At 49.8% G+C, this 19,500-nt stretch overlaps 2 protein-coding genes across 2 annotated transcripts; one reads left to right on the top strand and one right to left on the bottom strand.

Moving 5' to 3' along the window:
* Positions 1 to 1,062: 1,062 nt before the first annotated feature.
* Positions 1,063 to 2,140, top strand: LOC148293507 (uncharacterized). Its single transcript, XM_088254054.1, has 2 exons — positions 1,063 to 1,329; positions 1,619 to 2,140. The coding sequence occupies exons 1-2, from the start codon at positions 1,063 to 1,065 to the stop codon at positions 2,138 to 2,140; spliced, it is 789 nt and encodes a 262-aa protein (XP_088110180.1).
* Positions 2,141 to 13,713: 11,573 nt separating this feature from the next.
* On the bottom strand, positions 13,714 to 18,255 carry LOC148293506 (uncharacterized). The gene is made up of 2 exons (XM_088254051.1): positions 17,940 to 18,255; positions 13,714 to 15,905 (listed from the first exon to the last, which is right to left on the bottom strand). The coding sequence occupies exons 1-2, from the start codon at positions 18,253 to 18,255 to the stop codon at positions 13,714 to 13,716; spliced, it is 2,508 nt and encodes an 835-aa protein (XP_088110177.1).
* Positions 18,256 to 19,500: the final 1,245 nt, after the last annotated feature.

Raw genomic sequence — 19,500 nt, 5'->3', positions numbered from 1 at the left:
CCAAATCCATTTTCCAATCCACCAAAGCCTTCCAAACAACCATGGTTGGAAGCAAATGCCCTAGGAACAAAACCACCGCGACGGCGCACTCCGGAACGGCCGAAACCTCGCTGCCACAGCGAGGTACAGCTGCTGCCAGCTTTTTGCAGCAGCCTCCCATGGCCGCCAACGCTTCCTAGCAGCTCCCTAGCGAGTTCCAACAGCCCCCGGTGGCTGCCCATGTCATCCAACCACCTCTGGAGGCCTCACAACCTCTCCAAACAACTGTTGTAGCAACCGGACAGCCACTAAACCGTGGGGACAGCTCCTTGCAGCCACAAATCACCCCTGTGAACCACCAAATAGCGGCTGAAATTGCTGCACCACTCGTGGCCGCACCAAGCCATGGCCCCGTGGCCTTCTCCACCTTGCCACCACAAGGACCAAGCGACGGCGCCATCTTGGAGCAAATCCACTCGCTCCCTCCTCTACCACCACACTTGACGTATGCACCTGTGTACGCGTCTAATGGAGCCCTAGCCCATATGTCATTGGGCCCGATCCACACCTCTCTTCCCGACCAACGCAGTCAAGCAGGCCTCAACTCACGGGTTGATCAACTCACGCAGAGGGTCGACGACCAAAACAATCTAATTGGCCAACTACTTAGGTAGATCAACTTGAATCAAGGCCTTGACCTTGGAGCCCGTGGCAAGGAGAGAGGGATCCGTGAGCATACTGGCGAGCATTTTGAGGGATCCAGACTAGTCAATCAGATACAAACTGGCAGGGGAGAGAACGAGATCGTGCTGACGAGACGCAGACATCTACAAGCCGTACTCTGAGCCAATCAACGATCCATTCAAGACTGGGCTCACAGGGGCCACGAGTTCGTGAACGATTATGTGACGAACGCAACGACCGACGCTCACTAACCCGCTTGAGAACCAACTCGCGGCGACGACTCAATCTACCAATCTGCCTCACGGGCAGGGCAACCAAGGAGGTCAACCTCTTCAAGTCGACGAGGAAGTCAACCATCCCCATCTAAATCACGAGGGTCACCAACGTGATCGGCAAGCCATGCGCACGGAGGACGTTGAGAAGCTCGTAAACGACCGACTTCGTAACTTAAAGATTGGCGGAAATTTCGAAGATGCTCTACGCAGGGAGGTGGACCAACCAAACTCTACGCCTTTCACTGCCGAAATCGAACAGGTTGCTCCCCCAAAGAGATTCTCAATGCCTTCATTCACGCATTTCAAAGGGGATTCCAATCCCGAGAGCCATCTAAAGCACTTCAAAAGTGTCATGATCTTTTACAATGCCAACGACGCGCTGATGTGCAAGGTGTTTGCAATGACCTTGCTAGGAGCAGCCCAAGACTAGCTTCACACCCTACCATTCGAGTCGATTAGCAGCTTCAAAGAGCTAGCTTACGCCTTCACCAAAGAATACACTTCTTATCGGACGATCAAGAAGAACCCTGACCACCTGTTCAACCTGCAAAAGAAGCACGATGAATTCCTCCGAGATTACATCAAGAGGTTCAAAGCAGAAAGGGTAAACATGATTGGATGTGATGATCGAATTGGCCTTCAAGAGAGGCTTTCCAATTGAGTGTGAACTGTATCGCTAGCTGACCATCTTTCCTTGCCAAACACTAGTAGAAGTCTTCGCGACAGCAGAGCGCTACGTACTTTGGGATGATGATCGGATCGCCGCAAAGAAGGCTGCCAAGCAAGCCAATCAACCAGTTGAGCAGGCAAGCCAAAGGAACTGCAGAATAAATGACAAGGATGGAGGCAAGCGCGGATTACAGCCTCATGGAGGTGCTCCAGCAGCCGAGAGCTATACCAAGTTCACTATCCCGATACACCAGATCCTGGCCCAAGTAAAGAACATGCCTTGGTTGAAGAAACCATCGCCTTTGAAGGGAAACCCAGCCAAGAAGGATACCAGTAAGTACTGCGAATTCCATGAAGGGCACGGTCATTACACAAATAACTGCTTTGCCTGGAAAAAACACCTCGAAGAATTGGTCAGAGACGGCCATTGCACGGAATTCATCGCAAGAGGGGCCGTCCAGCAAATCAAGGATCGTGATGTAGCTGCCAATGAGCCTCCACAAAAAAAGTCATACGGATCAGCACGATCCTAGCCGACTCTAAGAGCCCGAGCTGACCACCGGGGAGCAGCAGAGAAGGATGAAGCAAGCGACCTTTGTCTCCCAAGCTGTCACCAGCTACCTAGTCATGGAAAACGATCCTGGCATCATCTTTTAAGAGAAGGAAATTCCAAGACAATGGAATACCCATCATCTCCGGAGGTACTATCCACGAAGCTCCTCGCCTATCAGCTCGGCTCCAAGCAGGCGGCCAGGCCTCCCTCACCTTCATTGAAGACAAGTTACTTTTGATGTTACCCCTGCAACTCATCTCTTTTGCTCAATAAAGCAATGTAGTCACGTAGACATTAACACAAGTTCAAGCTTTTCTCTCTAATGGAGTGTTCACAAATGCAATTGACACGTCTTCGGACGTAGGCCAAACGGGCCACACTTATCGACACGTCTTCGGACGTAGGCCAAACAGGCCACTCTCATCGACATGTCTTCGGACGTAGGCCAAACGGGCCACACTCATCGACACGTCTCTGGACGTAGGCCAAACGGGCCACACTCATCGACACGTCTCCGGACGTAGGCCAAACGGGCCACACTCACCGACACGTCTCCGGACGTAGGCCAAACGGGCCACTCTCACCGACACGGCTCCGGACGTAGGCCAAACGGGCCACTCTCACCGACACGTCTCCAGTCGTAGGCCAAACGGGCCACACTCATCGACATGTCCGGACGTAGGCCAAACGGGCCACTCTCATCGACATGTCTCTGGACATAGGCAGAACATGCCCAGAGTCCCTCAAGGAGGACCTTGGCACTCATAAATCTCCCAAGGGAGATGCACAATCAACATACAGGCTGGTTACTCAAGCAGTTCACAAGTCAATATGCAAATTGAAGTTGAAAAAATAACTGAAATTTCCATAGCAAGCTGACCAACAGGCCAAATTCAACAAAAGGAAAATGGTCGACTAAAACCAATTATTCTAAACAAGAAAGCAGACTACAAAAGCTGAAAAGAAGTAAAAAAGTCTTCATCTACTCCGAGACGCCAGCAGGAGGCCCTTGATCTGCAGCCTCTTATGCATCCACCTGATCAACCATGCCTTCAGCAGCTCCACCTGCCTGATCCGCGACATCTGCCATCATCTCATCTACTGCGTCCTCCTCAGCTTCATCCGCTCCAGCTGCCTGCTCTTTAGTTCCTCCTTGCACAGGGAATAAGTCAGGGCAAAGCATCTCGATGTCTACATCTTCAATTGCATAAAAGGGAGCAGTCCCATCTGCATAGTGTAGGTAGCCCAACTTGTACGCGTCTATGGTGGCTTCAGACTTGGACTTTTCAGCAGTCATATGGTAGGCATGAAACCTAGCCAGGAGCTTGTCATAACTAAGGGAGATGTCAGCATTCTTGCATTCAAGATGGAAGAAGGCATCTTTTCGACTATCCAAATCAGCAGCAGAAGCGCTGAGCTCGAAATCCTTGTCGGCAAGGGAGCTTTTCAGTTCCAATATCATTGCCCTCAAATCAGGCACCTTCTTCTCATACCGGGCCTGCTCGGTAGAAAGCTTGCTGGCCAGTTCAGCATTCTTCTTCTCCAGCTCGCTGAGCTGAGCAGAAGAGGGGGCAACATCAGATGAGTTCCGGATAGTCTCAGCAATAAAAACTAATCATTTTTTAAGCAAATGAAGTGTCGCTTCCCTTTGTTTTTCCAAGGAAGGACTCGAGAAGGTGCCAAGATCGCCGGCCTGGCGGACGTGGTTAAACAGCTCAGCACAAGTGGCCGGGCTTGACAGAAAATTCATCTTTGAGCAGATCAGACACGCCTGCATCTCCTGCAAGGCTGGGCTTGTCCACCTTGGGATCAACCATTGACGTTGCAGAAGAACCCTTCGCTCGGGCAGATGACTCTCTCGCTTTCTTAGCCTTTGCCAACCATTGACGTTGCAGACGAACACTTGACGGTTCGTGACTCAACAACTGGATCATGATGGTTGGATGGATGAGTAGACCTCCTAGATCGACCTCCACTCTTTGACTGGTGAAAATGACCCGAACTTTGGAGAGGAATATTTGCATCTCTTTACCTCTCAATAGGTGAACTAGTTCGCGAGCGGACCACTCCACGGAGCAGGTCACGGTTTCCAAGCTTGTCAGCATGAGGATTGAGTAGATCATCCCGAGCACTACTCATACCACCAACCTTCCTGTTATTTGCACCAGCGGGATGTTTAACCCTAGCAGATGACGAGGGAACAGCTCCTACTTGAATCTTTTCAGTATAAGGGAGCTTTGGCTTCTTTCTCAATGGAGACACATCGTTCGCCCGAGAAATCGCAACCCCATTTCTTAAAGACTTGACATCAGCCTTCATTTTTTAGGGAAGTCCGGCAGAACACTTCTCCTTCCCAGCTGGCAGATCATCAGAGTCTGGACCATTCTGCTTCCATCTCTCAACATCCTGGGCAGGGGGCAGACTACCGACTTTTCCCGATACTTGCCCAACTGACGAGGCCCGCAACGCATAAGGCCAGGGATGCTCCTACCCAGACCTGCGGAGCCTCCTCCTGGAGCACATCTTCCTCGGTGGCTTGCACGACCGAAAATTATTTTCCTTTATTTCTTTTCCAACAAAAAAAAAACATATTTCATATGAAGAAATAACCTTTTTGGTTATTTCTCACCTCATCAGAGAGATTTCGGGCTGGATTGGATTTCCGCCACGACTTTCAAATTCTTCGGGCAGAGATCTCTTCCTAAACCCTAAACCCTATGGAAAGACTGGGTACAACAGCAATCAGGTTGATAGGGTCTCAACTTCAGAACCTGAGCAGAATCTGCATACCTAGCTCGAATGCCCAAAAGATCATCTCGGTTCAATTTAGGAAATCGATAAGACGAACCCTTGTTGATCAAAGAATAATTCAGTTCAGGAATAACTTGCGAGCATCCAAGCTGTCTACTGAAGAATTGAGGGTTATAGGCTTCTACACCATATTGATAGTTTCTGGAGTCCATTCTCCCACCACAGGGCAGATCTCGCGACTGCAGGCATGAGAAAATGTCCATATTCTCGGAAGCTGTAGAATCATCAACACCCTTGGGGCCCTGATAAATAAGTCTGTTCTCAAACCAAGAACAACCTTTCTTCAAAGTCATCATCCACTGGGATGCATGTCTGGTTTTTCGGCCCATAAAGAAAGTAAAACATTCTTCAGTTGTCTTACCAGAAATAGGACTCAAAATCAAATCTCTCAAAGGCACCACGTTAGAAGCAACCCGCAACTTCCGTCCCCTCAATTCTGGAAAAGACCATTGGAGCCAAACCTGAACCATCCACAAAGGTCCCTTCACGTTAAGATTAATGGGTTCAACTGTTGCCTCTCTCAGAGCTCTGTAGATAGAAGCCAGAATCAGAGGACCAATGGCAATATGTCGATAGAATGCCAAACCTTCGGCCAAGTGAAGCCACTCCATAGTAAGGCAGTTGGAAGCACTGGGGAAGATGAACCTGTTCAGCCAATTCAACAGAAACATCACATGCTCTCCATGAGGATAGTTGACACTTTGCCCCATAAACGCCCCCAGAAAAGCCCCATAAGCCCGATTGGAACCTATTAGACCAGAAAGAATTTCGAGGTTTTGTTTGTACCTGATAAATCACGGTCGTGCGCGACCGAAGGGGTTTTCCCTCTCGGCCTCTATCGGCTGCGCAAATCTCACGGCCTGGGCTTTCGGGCCAAGGCGATGTGCGTTGACACGTGGCTTCCTGCTTTTGGATGCGGTGCGGTTGTGCGCGGGCGTGCCAGCACGGTCTACAGTGCGTCGAGATGTTGATGTGGATAGAATGGTCAAGTGGTGCGCCTGTTTGAACTCGTCTTCTAATCAAACGATTGTAGCCGAGAGAGGAACTGATCTCGGCTGTTAGGTTCACGGCCTGAGCTACAAGACTGTTTAGGGGTGGTGAAAATGGTGGGTTTTGGGCGGTGCTCCGGCGCACTGCTCAGTGAGCGACGGTCGTATGATATATGGGGTGAATGAATGAGTAACAGAGATGGTGCTCCGGCGTCTTGAAAATCAAGGGTCGTATGATATATTGATGAATGGATTTTCCTTACAAACTAACACTACTCTTAGGAAAGCAAGTAAAGATATTGAAAGTGCATTACAGGAAAATATAATTTGCTCCGTGGGAGGCTTTTGTTTGGTGTTTGAACCCTGTGAATGTATCTTGAGCCTTGTATTTATAGGAAGAGTTCTTGGAGGAGTAATCGAGGCTAAAAATCTGCATGGTGGAGCCTGATTAGAGCAAGTGGGTAGTCCAATCGACATTTGGGATCGTGAAGTATGGTGGTGTGACCCCATAAATCCCGATGAATCTCGGCCGCCGCCCCGATCGTGGGTTCTGCGCTTCTGGCCGTGGAGACGCATTTATTGTTTCTGATAGTTGGTGACCCAATCTCTCAAACTGCAAGAATTCTTGTGAGAATGTCTGCATCTAATCACTCTGATTCCTATCACCAAATCCTGACTTCAATCACTTCCCACCTTCCCTCGTGCATTAAATGCTTATTCGTGGTCAGTGGGTTTGCTGCCATAAACAGAGGCATTGCTTCATTAAATGAAGCGTGGGACCCTGCTGCCACTTGATGATCTGACTTTAATACCTTTGGCCGTGATTTTGTTCGACTTCGGCCTCGGCCTATAATCAAGGTCGAGATGATCATGCCTTTGCAACTTTTCCTTTGCTTTTTAGGAAGGCCAAACATCTTGGCGAAACACCGTGTTTTAGCCTCACAAGCAAGTGTTATGGCCGAGAAAAGGGGCTCCTTCGGTCAGTTCATGGCCGTGATTTATTAGGCACAAACAGCCTTAGCACCTGTTCTCAATCCAAAACGCAACGCTTTTACCTTCCTCAAAACAAAGGAAAAGTTGCGAGGGCATAGTCATCTCGGCCTTGCAAACACGGTATTGTCAGGCCGAGGTCGAGGGACGAAGGGGACACGGCCGAAGATATTAGGAGTCAAGTCGTCACATAGCAACAGGGTCCCACGCTTCATTTAATGAAGTAACGCCTCTGACTAGCAAACCCACTAGCCGCAAAAAGGGCATTTAATGCACGAGGGAAGAAGGGAAGTGACTAAAGTCAGGATTTGATGACAGAAATCAGAGTGGTTAGGCGCCAACATGCTCACAAACATTCTTACAAATTCAGGTCAGATCGCCAACCACCAAACAAGGGCATTAAATGCGTCCCCACGGCCAGAAGCGCAGAACCCACGATCAGGGCGACGGCCGAGATTTACCAGGATTCATGGGGTCACACCACCATGCTTCACGATCCCAAATGTCGATTGGACTACCCACTTGCTCTGATCAGGCTCCACCATGCAGATTTTTAGCCTCGATTACTCCTCCAGGAGCTCCTCCTATAAATACCAAGTTCAAGCTACATTCAAGGGGTTCAAACACCAAACCAAAGCCTCCCACGGAGCAAATTATATTTTCTTGTAATGCACTTTCAATATCTTTATTTGCTTTCCTAGGAGTAGTGTTAGTTTGTAAGGAAAATCCGTTCATCAATATATCATACGACCCTTGATTTTCAAGGCGCCGGAGCACCATCTCTGTTACTCTTTCATTCACCCCATATATCATACGATCGTCGCTCACTGAGCAACACGCCGGAGCAACGCCCAAAACCCACCATCCACACCACCACTAAACGGCCTTGTAGCTCAGGCCGTGAACCTGACGGCCGAGATCAGTTCCTCTCTCGGCCACAATCTTTTGATTAGAAGTCGAATTCAAATAGGCGCACCACTAAACCATTTTATCCAAACCACATCTCGACGCACGGTAGACCGTGCTGGCACGCCCGCGCACAACCGCACCGCATCCAAAAGAAGGAAGCCACGTGTTAACGCACGTCCCCTCGGCCCGGAGCTCCAGGCCGTGAGATTTGCGCAGCCAACAGGTTTTTATTTCTATCCTTCTTCTTAGAAGGATCCCCTTGGAAATCCCCTAACCAATCGGCACTCCGCCCGTGAGGACGAAATCCGAAAATCACCGCAAGATCAAGGATAGAAACCGACATGGGCCCAACCCCAAAATCAAAGGTGTTGGAAGCACTATTCTAAAAAACCAGGGCAGAACATAGGAGGGGAGAATCAGCCTGAAGTTGAATGGTTGAACAGGTAATGGCGTGGTAGATGCCGTTGTCAAGCCAGCAACTCTTATAGCGGGGTTCCATCGTCTTCACCCAATCTGCCCAACGGAGTTCAATACTCGATACGTCTATTTTTGGAAAAAATCGGGGCAACATTTTGTTCCAGTTTGACCAGTCAAGGCCCTTCGCGCGATAGACAAGAATGGGAGCCCGAATAGGATGGAGCTCGTAATTCCAGAGTTGGTCAGACTTTTGATCCAGATACCTAGGACCTAGGATACAGTGATCATTCACAAAGCTGATGAGGTCCTTACAGAGCAGAAAATGAACACGACCGGCGGCAAATCTCTCGACCTAGCCATAAAAAACGGCGGCGAACTCCTACACCTCAACTCCTGAGATAAAAGCAAGGCCCACAGAAGCATTTTCAGAGGAAGAGGACGCCGGAGTAGTCGTAGGATTTTTCTTTGGCGCCATTTTCTCGGTGAAAAGAAAAATTACACACAAATTTTTTTTGAAATTTGAAAAGTAAAAGTTAGGGCTTTTCCTTCGGAGGATTTCTGTTGTTTTGTCTTTCAGACGCGACTTTGAGAAGACAAAAGGACAAAAGGAGAAAGGAGGTATCACATCAACCATTTAAGGCTTGGCGCGTCTTTTCAACTCAGCCGTGTGTCAGACAGTTTTTATCACCTCCACCATGTGGCCAAAATAATGGACTTGTCGCGAGACATAACATCCTACAAAAATCGTACTTAAAGGCACGTCGTGTAACGTACGAAAAGCCCACTTTAAATAACCGCTTTAGAGGGGCTTTATCGCTTATGTACTTTTATTCCTTAAAAACGAATATCAGTACAAAGTCTACACTTATGAGTGGCCGCTTTCCTGAGTTTAGTTTGTCTTGGACATATTTAATGGACCAATTAATGGTTTGATAAATATAACTTCCAAAGACTAAAATATAGAGGAAAATACTGTCAGAAAAGTTACAAAGCAGAATAAATGTTCATAGGACAGGATGAAATCATGTAAACGGGAATTTAAGTAATAAATTCTATAATGGTGGAGATCAAGTCCGATAGATTATACATGTCCAGATCAAGGGACCGTCGCGCAGAGGCCATCTTCTTGCTAGCCAATCTGGCCCAAAAGGTGCGAGAATTTAAGTCTTGAACAGCAGGCTCACTGGCAGCAATTCAGGCCCAAATTTCTTCTAACTTAGCCTCCAATTCTCCCTTCAGCTTGAGATCAGTAGAAATATCGGCCCTCAGACCAACTTCTTCCCTTTCTAGCCCTTCAAGCTTGTCCAATACATCTTCAATGGCCTCAACAAGTCCTGCAAATTCTTCTTTTCGATCACAGTGATCCTCCAGAATATCTTCAGGGTTCCCCACGGAAGGAAGAATCTCTTTAATCATGCAGCTATGGCTCAATGTCTTGCTCAACCATCATTCCAGATGAGTGCACGCAGGAGCAAGGTGAGACTTCACCTGACCAATTTGGCAGATCAAGGGCTGCATCTTCGATAAAATATCAAGAGCCGCCACTAGATTAAAGTCAGGGGCCCTGATTAGATTCCAGAGAGTCCTAAGCTCATCCACTGCATTAACAAGTACCACATCGGGTTTTCTCAGCTCCATGATGACCCGCCTTCCCTCTGCACTCGAAATATTGACGGCACGCTCAGATCTGGGCCTGAAAACCCCAGGCAGGCTCGAACCTGGAAAAGAAGGATTGCTCATCCTGATTACACCCCCCCTGTAGCTTTACCCGGATCAGGTTAAGGCTCATAAGGCGGAAGATCAACCCCTTCCTCAAGCTTGATGGTCCTCACACTCAGATGGATGTGTTGGAACCATCTATCCACAATAGGAGGATCCAAGACCTTTTCTTTCCTTGGGCGCTGCAGCAGAACACCCACTATCAGAAAATGACAAACGAGCAGAGAAAAATATGGACAAAAGAGTCAAAATCGGACTTGGGGCATCGGCTCAGAAGCCACATAAGGCATTCCCTCCTCCCTGGGGGGAGAATCCATCCTTGCTCTCTTATCACCAACTTCTGGGATCATGAATGTACGATTGTTGATTTAGCACGGAGAACTACTTTCCAGAGCAAAGATAGCCCGAAAAGAAAAGGGTAGGGGGAAGTTATACCTCTCTCAGGATCAAAACTATCATTTAAAGTCGGTGAGACAGAAGTTTTGCGCTTTCTCTAAAGCGGCACATCATCTTCTTCATCTTCATCTTCCTCTACTAGAGGAGCCTTTCCTTTATCTCCACATGGTGAACTCAAGCCAGAAGAGTGGGAAGGGATGTTAGAAGCAGGGGATCCTTCCGCTCTTTCACCTGGAATAGCCTCAACAGGAGAAGAAGCATTAATTCGAGCTGCAATGGGAAAAGTTAATACCCTTGAAAATGAATAAAGAATCAAACTAACTGAAAGCCTTACCAGTATCCTCAGGAAAGGAAGATTCACTCTAAGTTGTTTCTGATAAACACAAAAAAAAAATTCAGATTGTTAGAAATTGGTAGGTCAGACCCAAGCAAAACCAATAACCAGAGTTTGAGGCACTTACCTATTACTGCCGTTCCTTGAAGACGCGCCAGCTTCACCCTTATAGACTTCCCCTCCTCCTCCGTCATCCTCCGGGCAAAGGGACAATCCTGGAAAGTGGAAGTATAAAGAAGCTTGGCAGGTTCAGGAAGCCAAGAAAACAACCTATTTTCCCAGAACTCATGGAAGATTGAGTGCAAAGAGGAGACGGATCGTACGGAGGCATTCTCACCCTGTTCGTCCGGCCCCTCCAAGATCTTATAGCCTTTATTTCCTAAGGTGTCAGGGCCAAATTCCACCAAGAACTACCCTTGTTTGCAAAACTATACCTCAATTCAAGGACGACTTAAACAAGCCTAAACTGCCTACTCACGAATTGGGGGTTGTAGGCCTCGACCTCATCCAGGGACTCTTCCTATAAATACAAGACTCGAGCTACATTCAAAAGGTTCAACACCAAAACAAGCCTCCCACGGAGCAACTTATTTTTTCCTGTAATGCACTTTCAATATTTTTACTCGCTTTCCTAGGAGTAGTGTTAGATTGTAAGCAGAATCCATTCATCAATATATCATACGACCGTTGATTTTCAAGGCGCCAGAGCACCATCCTTGTTGTTCGTTCATTCACCCCATATATCACACGACCGTCGCTCCCTGAGCAGCGCGCCGGAGCACCGCCCAAAATCCATCACCAACACCATCACTCGACGGCCTTATAGTTCAGGCCGTGAACCTAACAGCCGAGACCAGTTCCTCTCTCGGCTACAATCGTTTGACTAGGAGGACAGATCAAACAGGCGCACCATTCATCCATCCAACACTCATCGAAACATCAACGCACGGTAAACCGTGCTGGCACGCCCGCGCACAACCGCACCGCACCCAAAAGCAGGAAACCCCGTGTTAACGCACTTCCCCTCGGCCCGGAACTCCAGGCCGTGAGATTTGCGCGGCAGACACTAGGAAAGCGAGTAAAAATATTGAAAGTGCATTATAGGAAAAAATAAGTTGCTCCGTGGGAGGCTTGTTTTGGTGTTGAACCCTTTGAATGTAGCTCGAGTCTTGTATTTATAGGAAGAGTCCCTGGATGAGTAATCGAGGCTGAATTTACGCATAGTGGAGTCTGATTAGCGCAAGTGGGCAGTCCAATCGACATTTGGGATCGTGAAGTATGGTGGTGAGACTCCAGAAATCCCGGTGAATCTCGGCCGCCGCTCTCGATCATGGGTTCTGAACCTCTGGCTGTGGAGACGCATTTATTGCCTGGATAGCTGGTGAACCAACATCTCAAGCTGTCAGAATCCTTGTGAGAATGTCCACGTCTAATCACTCTGATCTTCATCACCAAATCCTGACTTCAGTCACTTCCCACCTTTCCTCATGCATTAAATGCTACTTTGTGGCCAATGGGTTCGCTGCATTAAACAGGCACTAACTTCATTAAATGAAGCCTGGGACCCTGTTGTCACGTGATGATTTGCCTTTAATGCCTTGGCCGCAATTTTGTTCGGCCTCGGCCTCGGCCTACGTTTGAGGCCGAGATGATCATGCCTTAGCATTTCTTCTTTTATTCTTTAAGGAAGGCGAATATGCCCTGGCGAAACGCTGCGTTTCAGCCTCTGCGAACAAGTGCCAGGGCCGAGAGAAAGGGCTCCTTCGGCCAGCTTATGGCCGTGATTTATCAGGCACAAACATTGCCCCCACATCCCTGGATTCTTCGGCCTCGGCATGGGTAGGGGCCGAATGGATTCCAAGGGATGGACCCTTTGCATCCCTTTCTGAAGTGATTGACAACTGGGGCATTAAATGCGCAGGCTAGTCGGCGCATTCCGCGCATTTAATGCCTCAAGCACGTCGCGCAGGCCATCATTGCCCAGGGCGTCGCGTTGCCTCGTCAAATGAAACGACGGTCACTGTCATAACTTCGCGTGCTCTGAGTGCGCTGTCAGGCCGTTTCATCTTTCGAGACCAAACCTCCATTTTGAACTCCAGTGCCAGTATAAAACCCAAACTCCTTCGCATTTTCCTTCACACTCCCAGGCTTTCTGAGTTCAATTTTCTTCGAAGGTTCAAACTGTCCTTCCCCAGTTTCTTCAACCTCGTTCCCTAAACTTAAGATCATTATCCAGCGAGCCTCCTTCTTGCTTCAATCGTTCTGGAACCCTTTTTTGACTCCTGGGCTTCGGCCTGGGCTTCGCCCTCCCTTATTACCAACTGTCCTAATGATCCTTATTGCAGCTTCCTCAAGACCAGGGAGCCAAACCTGCTGAGTCGCATGACTTGGCAATTTGGCCTGGTCCAGATGACTTGGCAGTTTGATGAGGGCGAGAAGATCTGGGATGATGACCTCGACGTGGCCGAATTTGTGCGGCTGAATACTCGGGTCACAACCATGGCCGGAGCGACGGCCTTCACCAAGGCTGAAGCGATGGTTTCTACCATAACCGGAATGACGACCGCTTACCGTGTCCGGGGTGATGGCCGCTGTCACGGTCTGAACGACGGCCGCTGCCACTGCAGGAATGGCGACTGCTTACCACGGCTAGAATGGCAGTGGCCATCCGTGTCCGGAGTGACGGCCCATGTGCCTCCCACGGCCTGGAGTGAGGCCCTGGGTGTAGGCTGGCCGTGGATGATGACGACATAGGTGGCGAAGGTCCTGCCTCGGGGGAAGCGTCTGATTGTTTTGAAAAAGGACCGAGGAGCCGAAGCGCGTAGATTTAGGGTGTGATTTTTCTTATGTGTGTTTGTACTCGGCCAGGACCTGGCCGTTTTCTTGTAAATGCAACCCCCTTTTCACCCTAAATGAATAAAAATGAAGTATGATTTCTTTTAATTTGTCTTGGTTACATTGTGTACTCCACTTTGTTATTTGCAAATCTCACAACCTTTCCGCGGCCGTCTCCCACAATGACGGGATATATTTCTTCAAATATTGGCCGTTGATCGGCAAGTTGTGCCGTTCCCCATCTCTATCTTTTAACTGAAATGCACCTCGGCCAAGAATTCGTTCGATGATGAACGGTCCCTCCCAGTTGGGCGAAAATTTGCCGAACCGAGGGTCCTTTGTCCCAACAGGAAGTACGGCTAGCCATACTAGGTCGCCTTCGGCGAAAGCCTTTTGCTTAACCCTTTTGTTGTAAGCCCTCACCGCGATTTGCTTTTGCGCCTGCATAAGGTTATAGGCATCGAGTCTAGATTGCTCCAAATCTTCCAACTCCTGAGCCATGGCTTGTGCATAACGCTCCTCCTCATGCCCAGGCTGTTCGGTCACACGAAGAGACCGAACCTTTAACTCCATCGGGACGATGTCGTCGTGACCGTAGGTTAAGGCGTAAGGAGACGTGCCCGTCGCCGACCGCTTTGAGGTTCGGTAAGCCCAAAGAGCCTCGGGGAGTAAGTCGTGCCACGCCCTAGGTTTTTCCTCGATCATCTTCTCTAGGATGCCCTTGATTACTTTGTTACTCGCCTCGGCCTGTCCGTTAGATTGAGGGTAGTAAGGTGTTGAGTGGATCAATTTGATCCCCATCTTTTCAGTGTACTCCCGTGTCTCGGCCGACGCGAATACCGGGCCGTTGTCGGCCGTGATAGTTTCTGGAATCTCGAACCGATGAACGATATGATTGTCAAAGAATTTGACCACCTGTGCGCTGGATATTGACCGATAGGACTCGGCCTCGACCCATTTGGTGAAATAGTCGGTCGCCACTAAAATCCAAGCGTGTTGGTTGGATGCGGCCGGATGGACTTTTCCGATGATATCCACGGCCCACCCTCTGAATGGCCATGGTTTGGTAACCGGGTGGAAGGCTTCGGCCGGTACCCTTTGTATGGGGCCGTAGATTTGACACTTGATACATCCCCTCACATACTCTATGCAATCTTTCAAAACGGTCGGCCAGTAATAGCCGTGCCTCCGAACCAACCACCTCATCTTGACCCCAGACTGGTGAGCACCACAAATCCCCTCGTGAGACTCATTCATGATGACCTTGATGTCCTCGGCACTGGGACATAGGAGTAACAAACCATCAGATCCCTTTCGGTACAGCTCATTCTGATAAATCAAATAACACCTAGCTTGGAACCGTGTAGTCCTTTCATGGCTGCCAGAAGGGTTACGTAAATACTTCACTATGAGGTAGCGCCAGTCGGCTTCGGCCGTGTCGATCTCGTTAGTGATGTCGGCCGAAAACACTTGCGCTGTCATTCCTCGTTCGGTCAAGGCTGGCAGGGTACGCCTCTCGATTCTTATCACACGATCGTGGTCAGTGCTTGGGATGTTTACGCCAGACGCTACTTGGGCCATCTCATTGGCCTCGCCGTTTTCGGCGCGGGGTATATGAACAAAGGAAATTCTAGAAAATCCATCGGCCGTGTTGAGGGCCGTTACATAGTACACGGCCAAATTCTCACTCGTACATTGGTACTCCCCAGTTAACTGGTTAATCACCAGTTGAGAGTCGCCGTAGACCAAAACACGTGTTGCCTTCAATTCTTTTAAAATCTCGAGACCAATGATGAGCGCTTCGTACTCAGCTTGATTATTAGTGCATTTGAAATCGAGTTGGAAAGCGAACTGCCATTTCTGCCCTTGAGGAGATTCAATCACAACTCCGGCTCCTGACCTGGCCTCGGTGCTGGAACCGTCAAAGAACATGGTCCAAAAATTCTTTTCCATGCGGGCCATACCGATCTCGACCTCCAACTCCTCCTCTTGTCCCTGGGCCGGGTGGTGAGCCAGAAAATCAGCCAAAGCCTGACTCTTGACCGATTTCTGAGCCACGTATTGAAAGGTAAATTCGGACAATGCCATCGTCCACTTCCCAATTTGGCCGCGGATAATCGGCCGGGTAAGCATATATTTGATGAGATCGGTCTTAGAAATGATCTGAACAACCGAGGGAAGCATATAATGCCGCAATTTGGTGGCCGCGAAATAGAGGGCTAGGCATAGTTTTTCGATCGGTGAATAGTTCAATTCGGCCGTGTTGAGGGTGCGGCTTAGATAATGCACTGCTTGTTCGCGCCCAGACTCGTTGTTCTGAGCCAGCAGACAGCCGATAGAACCCTCTGAAGTCGAAATGTAAAGTCTCAATGGTTTCCCCCTTTTCGGCGGCATCAGGACCGGCGGTTGGGACAAATATTTCTTGATGTCGTCAAGGGCCACCTGATGCTCTGCTCCCCATATGAACCGCTCGGTGTCTTTGAGTTTGAGCAAGGGAGACAACGGCCGAATTTTTCCCGCCAGATTAGATATGAAGCGCCGTAAAAAGTTCACCTTACCGAGGAAGGACTGCAGCTCTTTCTTAGTCCTCGGCGGAGGGGCCGCCATAATGGCCGTAGCCTTATTTTTATCGACCTCGATTCCTCGTTGGTGAACCAAGAAACCGAGGAAATTCCCGACGGTGACACCAAAAGCACATTTCTTCGGGTTCATTTTTAGGCCGTGCGCTCGCATCCGGTCAAAAGCCTGTCGAAGATGTCCTACGTGGTCAGCTCTGGACGGGGACTTTACAACCACATCGTCGATGTAGACTTCCACGGTTCGGCCTATAAGGTCGTGGAAAATAAGGTTCATGGCTCTCTGATATGTTGCGCCGGCATTTTTCAGGCCGAATGGCATGACCACCCACTCATAGGTTCCAATTGCTCCTGGACACCTGAACGCCGTTTTATGAACATCTTCCTCGGCCACAAAAATCTGGTTGTAACCCGCATGGCCGTCCATGAAAGACAGGAGTTCGTGCTTTGCGGCTCCGTCCACCAGGATATCTGACATAGGCATGGGATATTCGTCTTTGGGGGTTGCGAGATTCAGATTTCGGTAATCGGTGCAAACTCTCAAAGCCCCAGACCTCTTCAAAACTGGTACAATGTTGGCCAGCCATTCAACGTACCGGGCCGTTCGTATGAAGCCGGCTTTAAGGAGCCGTTCAATCTCCTCCTTGACCCTAAGCTGTACCTCGGTCGAGAAACGCCTTGCCGGCTGTTGGAAAGGTTTGAACCCCTCCTTGATTCTTAATTCATGCTTGACCAAACTTCTTGGCAAACCAGACATCTCATGATAATCCCAAGCAAAACAGTCCTTATATTCATGGAGCAAGCCGATAACCTCGGCCGCTAACTCAGGATCCAAAAGATGGCTTACAAAAAGAGGCCGTGGTTCGGCCTCGGTCCCTACATTAATTTCTAACAAAGGGTTATGGACTTCAGGGTAGTCGTCCTCCATTTCGGCGGGCGCCGTTTCTAGGTCGTCCAACGTCAATGCGTCCGTTTCGTCCGCTTCATGGAGGAATTCGATCAGGTTGATTGGTGAATTTGGCCGTAAGGATTCCGCCGCCCAATGTTCCAGCAGACGCTCTACCAAATCCCTCACGGCCGCTGCCCCCTCTTCTTTAGTGGCCTTATCTATCATTTAAAGACTGGTGAGGTCAATCAACACTTCGCGCGCCGAATCCTGTCGGATATTCTCGGCGCCTAACTCCAGCACTTTCTGGGCCGTGGTTCTGGTTGGTCGGCCGTTTGCATCGTGGCCGGTGAGGACAACCCATCCAACATCGTCGTCGTAAATCCGAGCTTGCACGGCGTTGGCCTCGAATGGTTTTTCGTCGGCCGGGTGTATGGACACCTTCTGGCCGTCCCAGAAGAATAACAATTGGAAAAGGGAAGACGGTATACACCCAGATTGATGGATCCAATCACGGCCGAGTAACACGTTGTAGTCGACACTTGATTCGACCACTTAGAAGGCCGCGACCCTCGTTTGATCGGCCACGGTAATCTTTAGGGGCAACACGCCAATGGTTTTTGACTTATCGCCGAAAAAACTACTCATGACCACGTCGCTGGGGATGAGGTCCTCCTTCGACTTGTCCAGCTTTCTCATTAAGGAGTAGGGAAGGATGTTGACCGTCGCCCCACAATCAACGAAGACCTTGGATATGGGCACACCCTCTATGTGAGCCGAGATATACAACGGCTTCAAGTGCCGGTATTTGTTCGGCTCGTCTCTTGGTATTACCTCGTTAAATGCTACGGCCAGCAATTCCTCCTTAGTTTTTGGCCTCTGATCAAATTGCTCCTCGGGCACGTCATCCTCCAAACCGCTGGTCTGCCCTCCCGGGGCTGAAAACTTGAATGGCAGCACCAGGACCATGTTGATGCCGACTTCCTCTGGCTCCTGTGGGATTCCCCTACCGGCTTCCTCTTTGGTCTCAGAGTCGTCTTTGGTGAGAGCCGTTTCCTCGACCATCCCGAGGATTCCTTCATACTCCTCATCGAAAATTCCTATTGTGGGGTCGTCCTCGGCCTCGTGTCCGAAGAGAGGATCTCCGAACCCCTCGTCCATAAGCCTCACGACCCTCGGACCATCGGTTGTAGGTGCTTTGACCTCAGGGGGTTCTGAGGTTTCGATCTCCATTTCGAGGGTCCGTCTAGCCTCTGTCAACGCGTCCCTGGCTGCTAGGTAATCGTCTAGGCGGCTTACTCGGCCCTTTTCCTCGGTCGTCAAACCAAAGAATGTGTCCGTCGGTGTCACAGCAAAGTACCGGCGGAGATATTCCAAATCGCCCCTACTGAAGGGAATTTTAGCCTCTAATCCACCGAGGTTGGGCTGATAACTCTGCAGGCCTCTTGCCCTGGACTCCCTATTTGCCTGGTATACGGCCTTAATGGCCGAGTCAGAACCGCTGGTGATGAGGAGCGCTTCTGCCTTTGTGTTCTTGAGGGCCAACTCCACGATTTCTCGGCTCTCAGGGGTCATACCGTACAGATTCACGGCCGAATGATCTTTATGGAATTCTCTGAGGAAGGATAGGCCGTTGGCCGAAAAAGGGGGATCCCTCCCGCGGTAGATGTCGACGACCCTCTCGTCTGTTCCTTCCGTGGCCGCGGCCCTTGGCTGGGCTGAATTGGTCAACAAACCACGGGGACTTCCGTCCTGCCTAGGGCGCCACGCCCTCAAAGGCTTGGTGCTGGCTGCTCTCACGGCCGGGGAGACAACCGGTTTGGATGACAACTCGTCAGCAGTCGCCACTTTCTTTTGGCGTTTGAAGCCCTCGACCTCGTTTGTCTGCATCCTGGCCTGCTGAACCTGCCTCTGCATTCTCCTCAACTGGGTTTTTGTCAGTGGTTCGGCCCTGCCCCCAGGCCGTGCATGATACCAACGGTCATCCTTTATGACTGGTGGTTTGAACGTTTTTATCGATCTTGGGGCGGCTTCTTCTTCGTGACTGGCCGAGGCGCCGGGGTTTTGTGGCCCCAGTCGGCTGAAAATAGCTCTGTTGGTCGGCTGTCGACCGTACTGACCACCGAATCTTCTCGCGGTCGTTCGAGATGGCTCGGCGGCCTTCCTCTTGTTCTCTTGCGACCCGGGCTGGCCGATCTCACACTGGCATCGTCCGCAAAGGGCCGGCTTAAGTTCGGCCAAAGGCTCCTTTCCTTTTGCCGAACTGCGAACTCCTCTATCCTCGGCCGGGAGTTGGGCGTCGACCATGTTCACGACAGGTGGAGGGAACGGCTTGGAGTCGACCTGCATGGCCGCCTTCTCCGGAAACTGGAGCTTCTTCTCGTCTATCAATTTCTGGATAACGTCTCGCAAGACAACGCAGTTGTTGGTGTTGTGAGACCAAGAACTGTGGTACTTGCAAAACGTTTTCCTTTTGAG

Source organism: Prunus avium, chromosome 6 (genome assembly GCF_965620075.1).
Source record: "Prunus avium chromosome 6, drPruAviu1.hap1.1, whole genome shotgun sequence".
Classification (NCBI taxonomy): Eukaryota; Viridiplantae; Streptophyta; class Magnoliopsida; order Rosales; family Rosaceae; genus Prunus; species Prunus avium.
The sequence above is the reverse complement of the archived record's forward strand: the minus strand, read 5'-3'. Positions and strand labels throughout refer to the sequence as shown.

What these genes read in the sequence shown, in the direction of transcription:
- LOC148293507 (XM_088254054.1), top strand. Translation starts at nt 1,063, where the DNA reads ATGCGCACGGAGGACGTTGAGAAGCTCGTAAACGACCGACTTCGTAAC. An exon ending in ACGACGCGCTGATGTGCAAG is followed by an intron (nt 1,330 to 1,618) that starts GTGTTTGCAATG and finishes CTGTATCGCTAG; the next exon opens with CTGACCATCTTTCCTTGCCA.
- LOC148293506 (XM_088254051.1), bottom strand. Translation starts at nt 18,255, where the DNA reads ATGGAGATCGAAACCTCAGAACCCCCTGAGGTCAAAGCACCTACAACC. An exon ending in CCCGGGAGGGCAGACCAGCG is followed by an intron (nt 15,906 to 17,939) that starts GTTTGGAGGATG and finishes TTTCGACTTCAG; the next exon opens with AGGGTTCTATCGGCTGTCTG.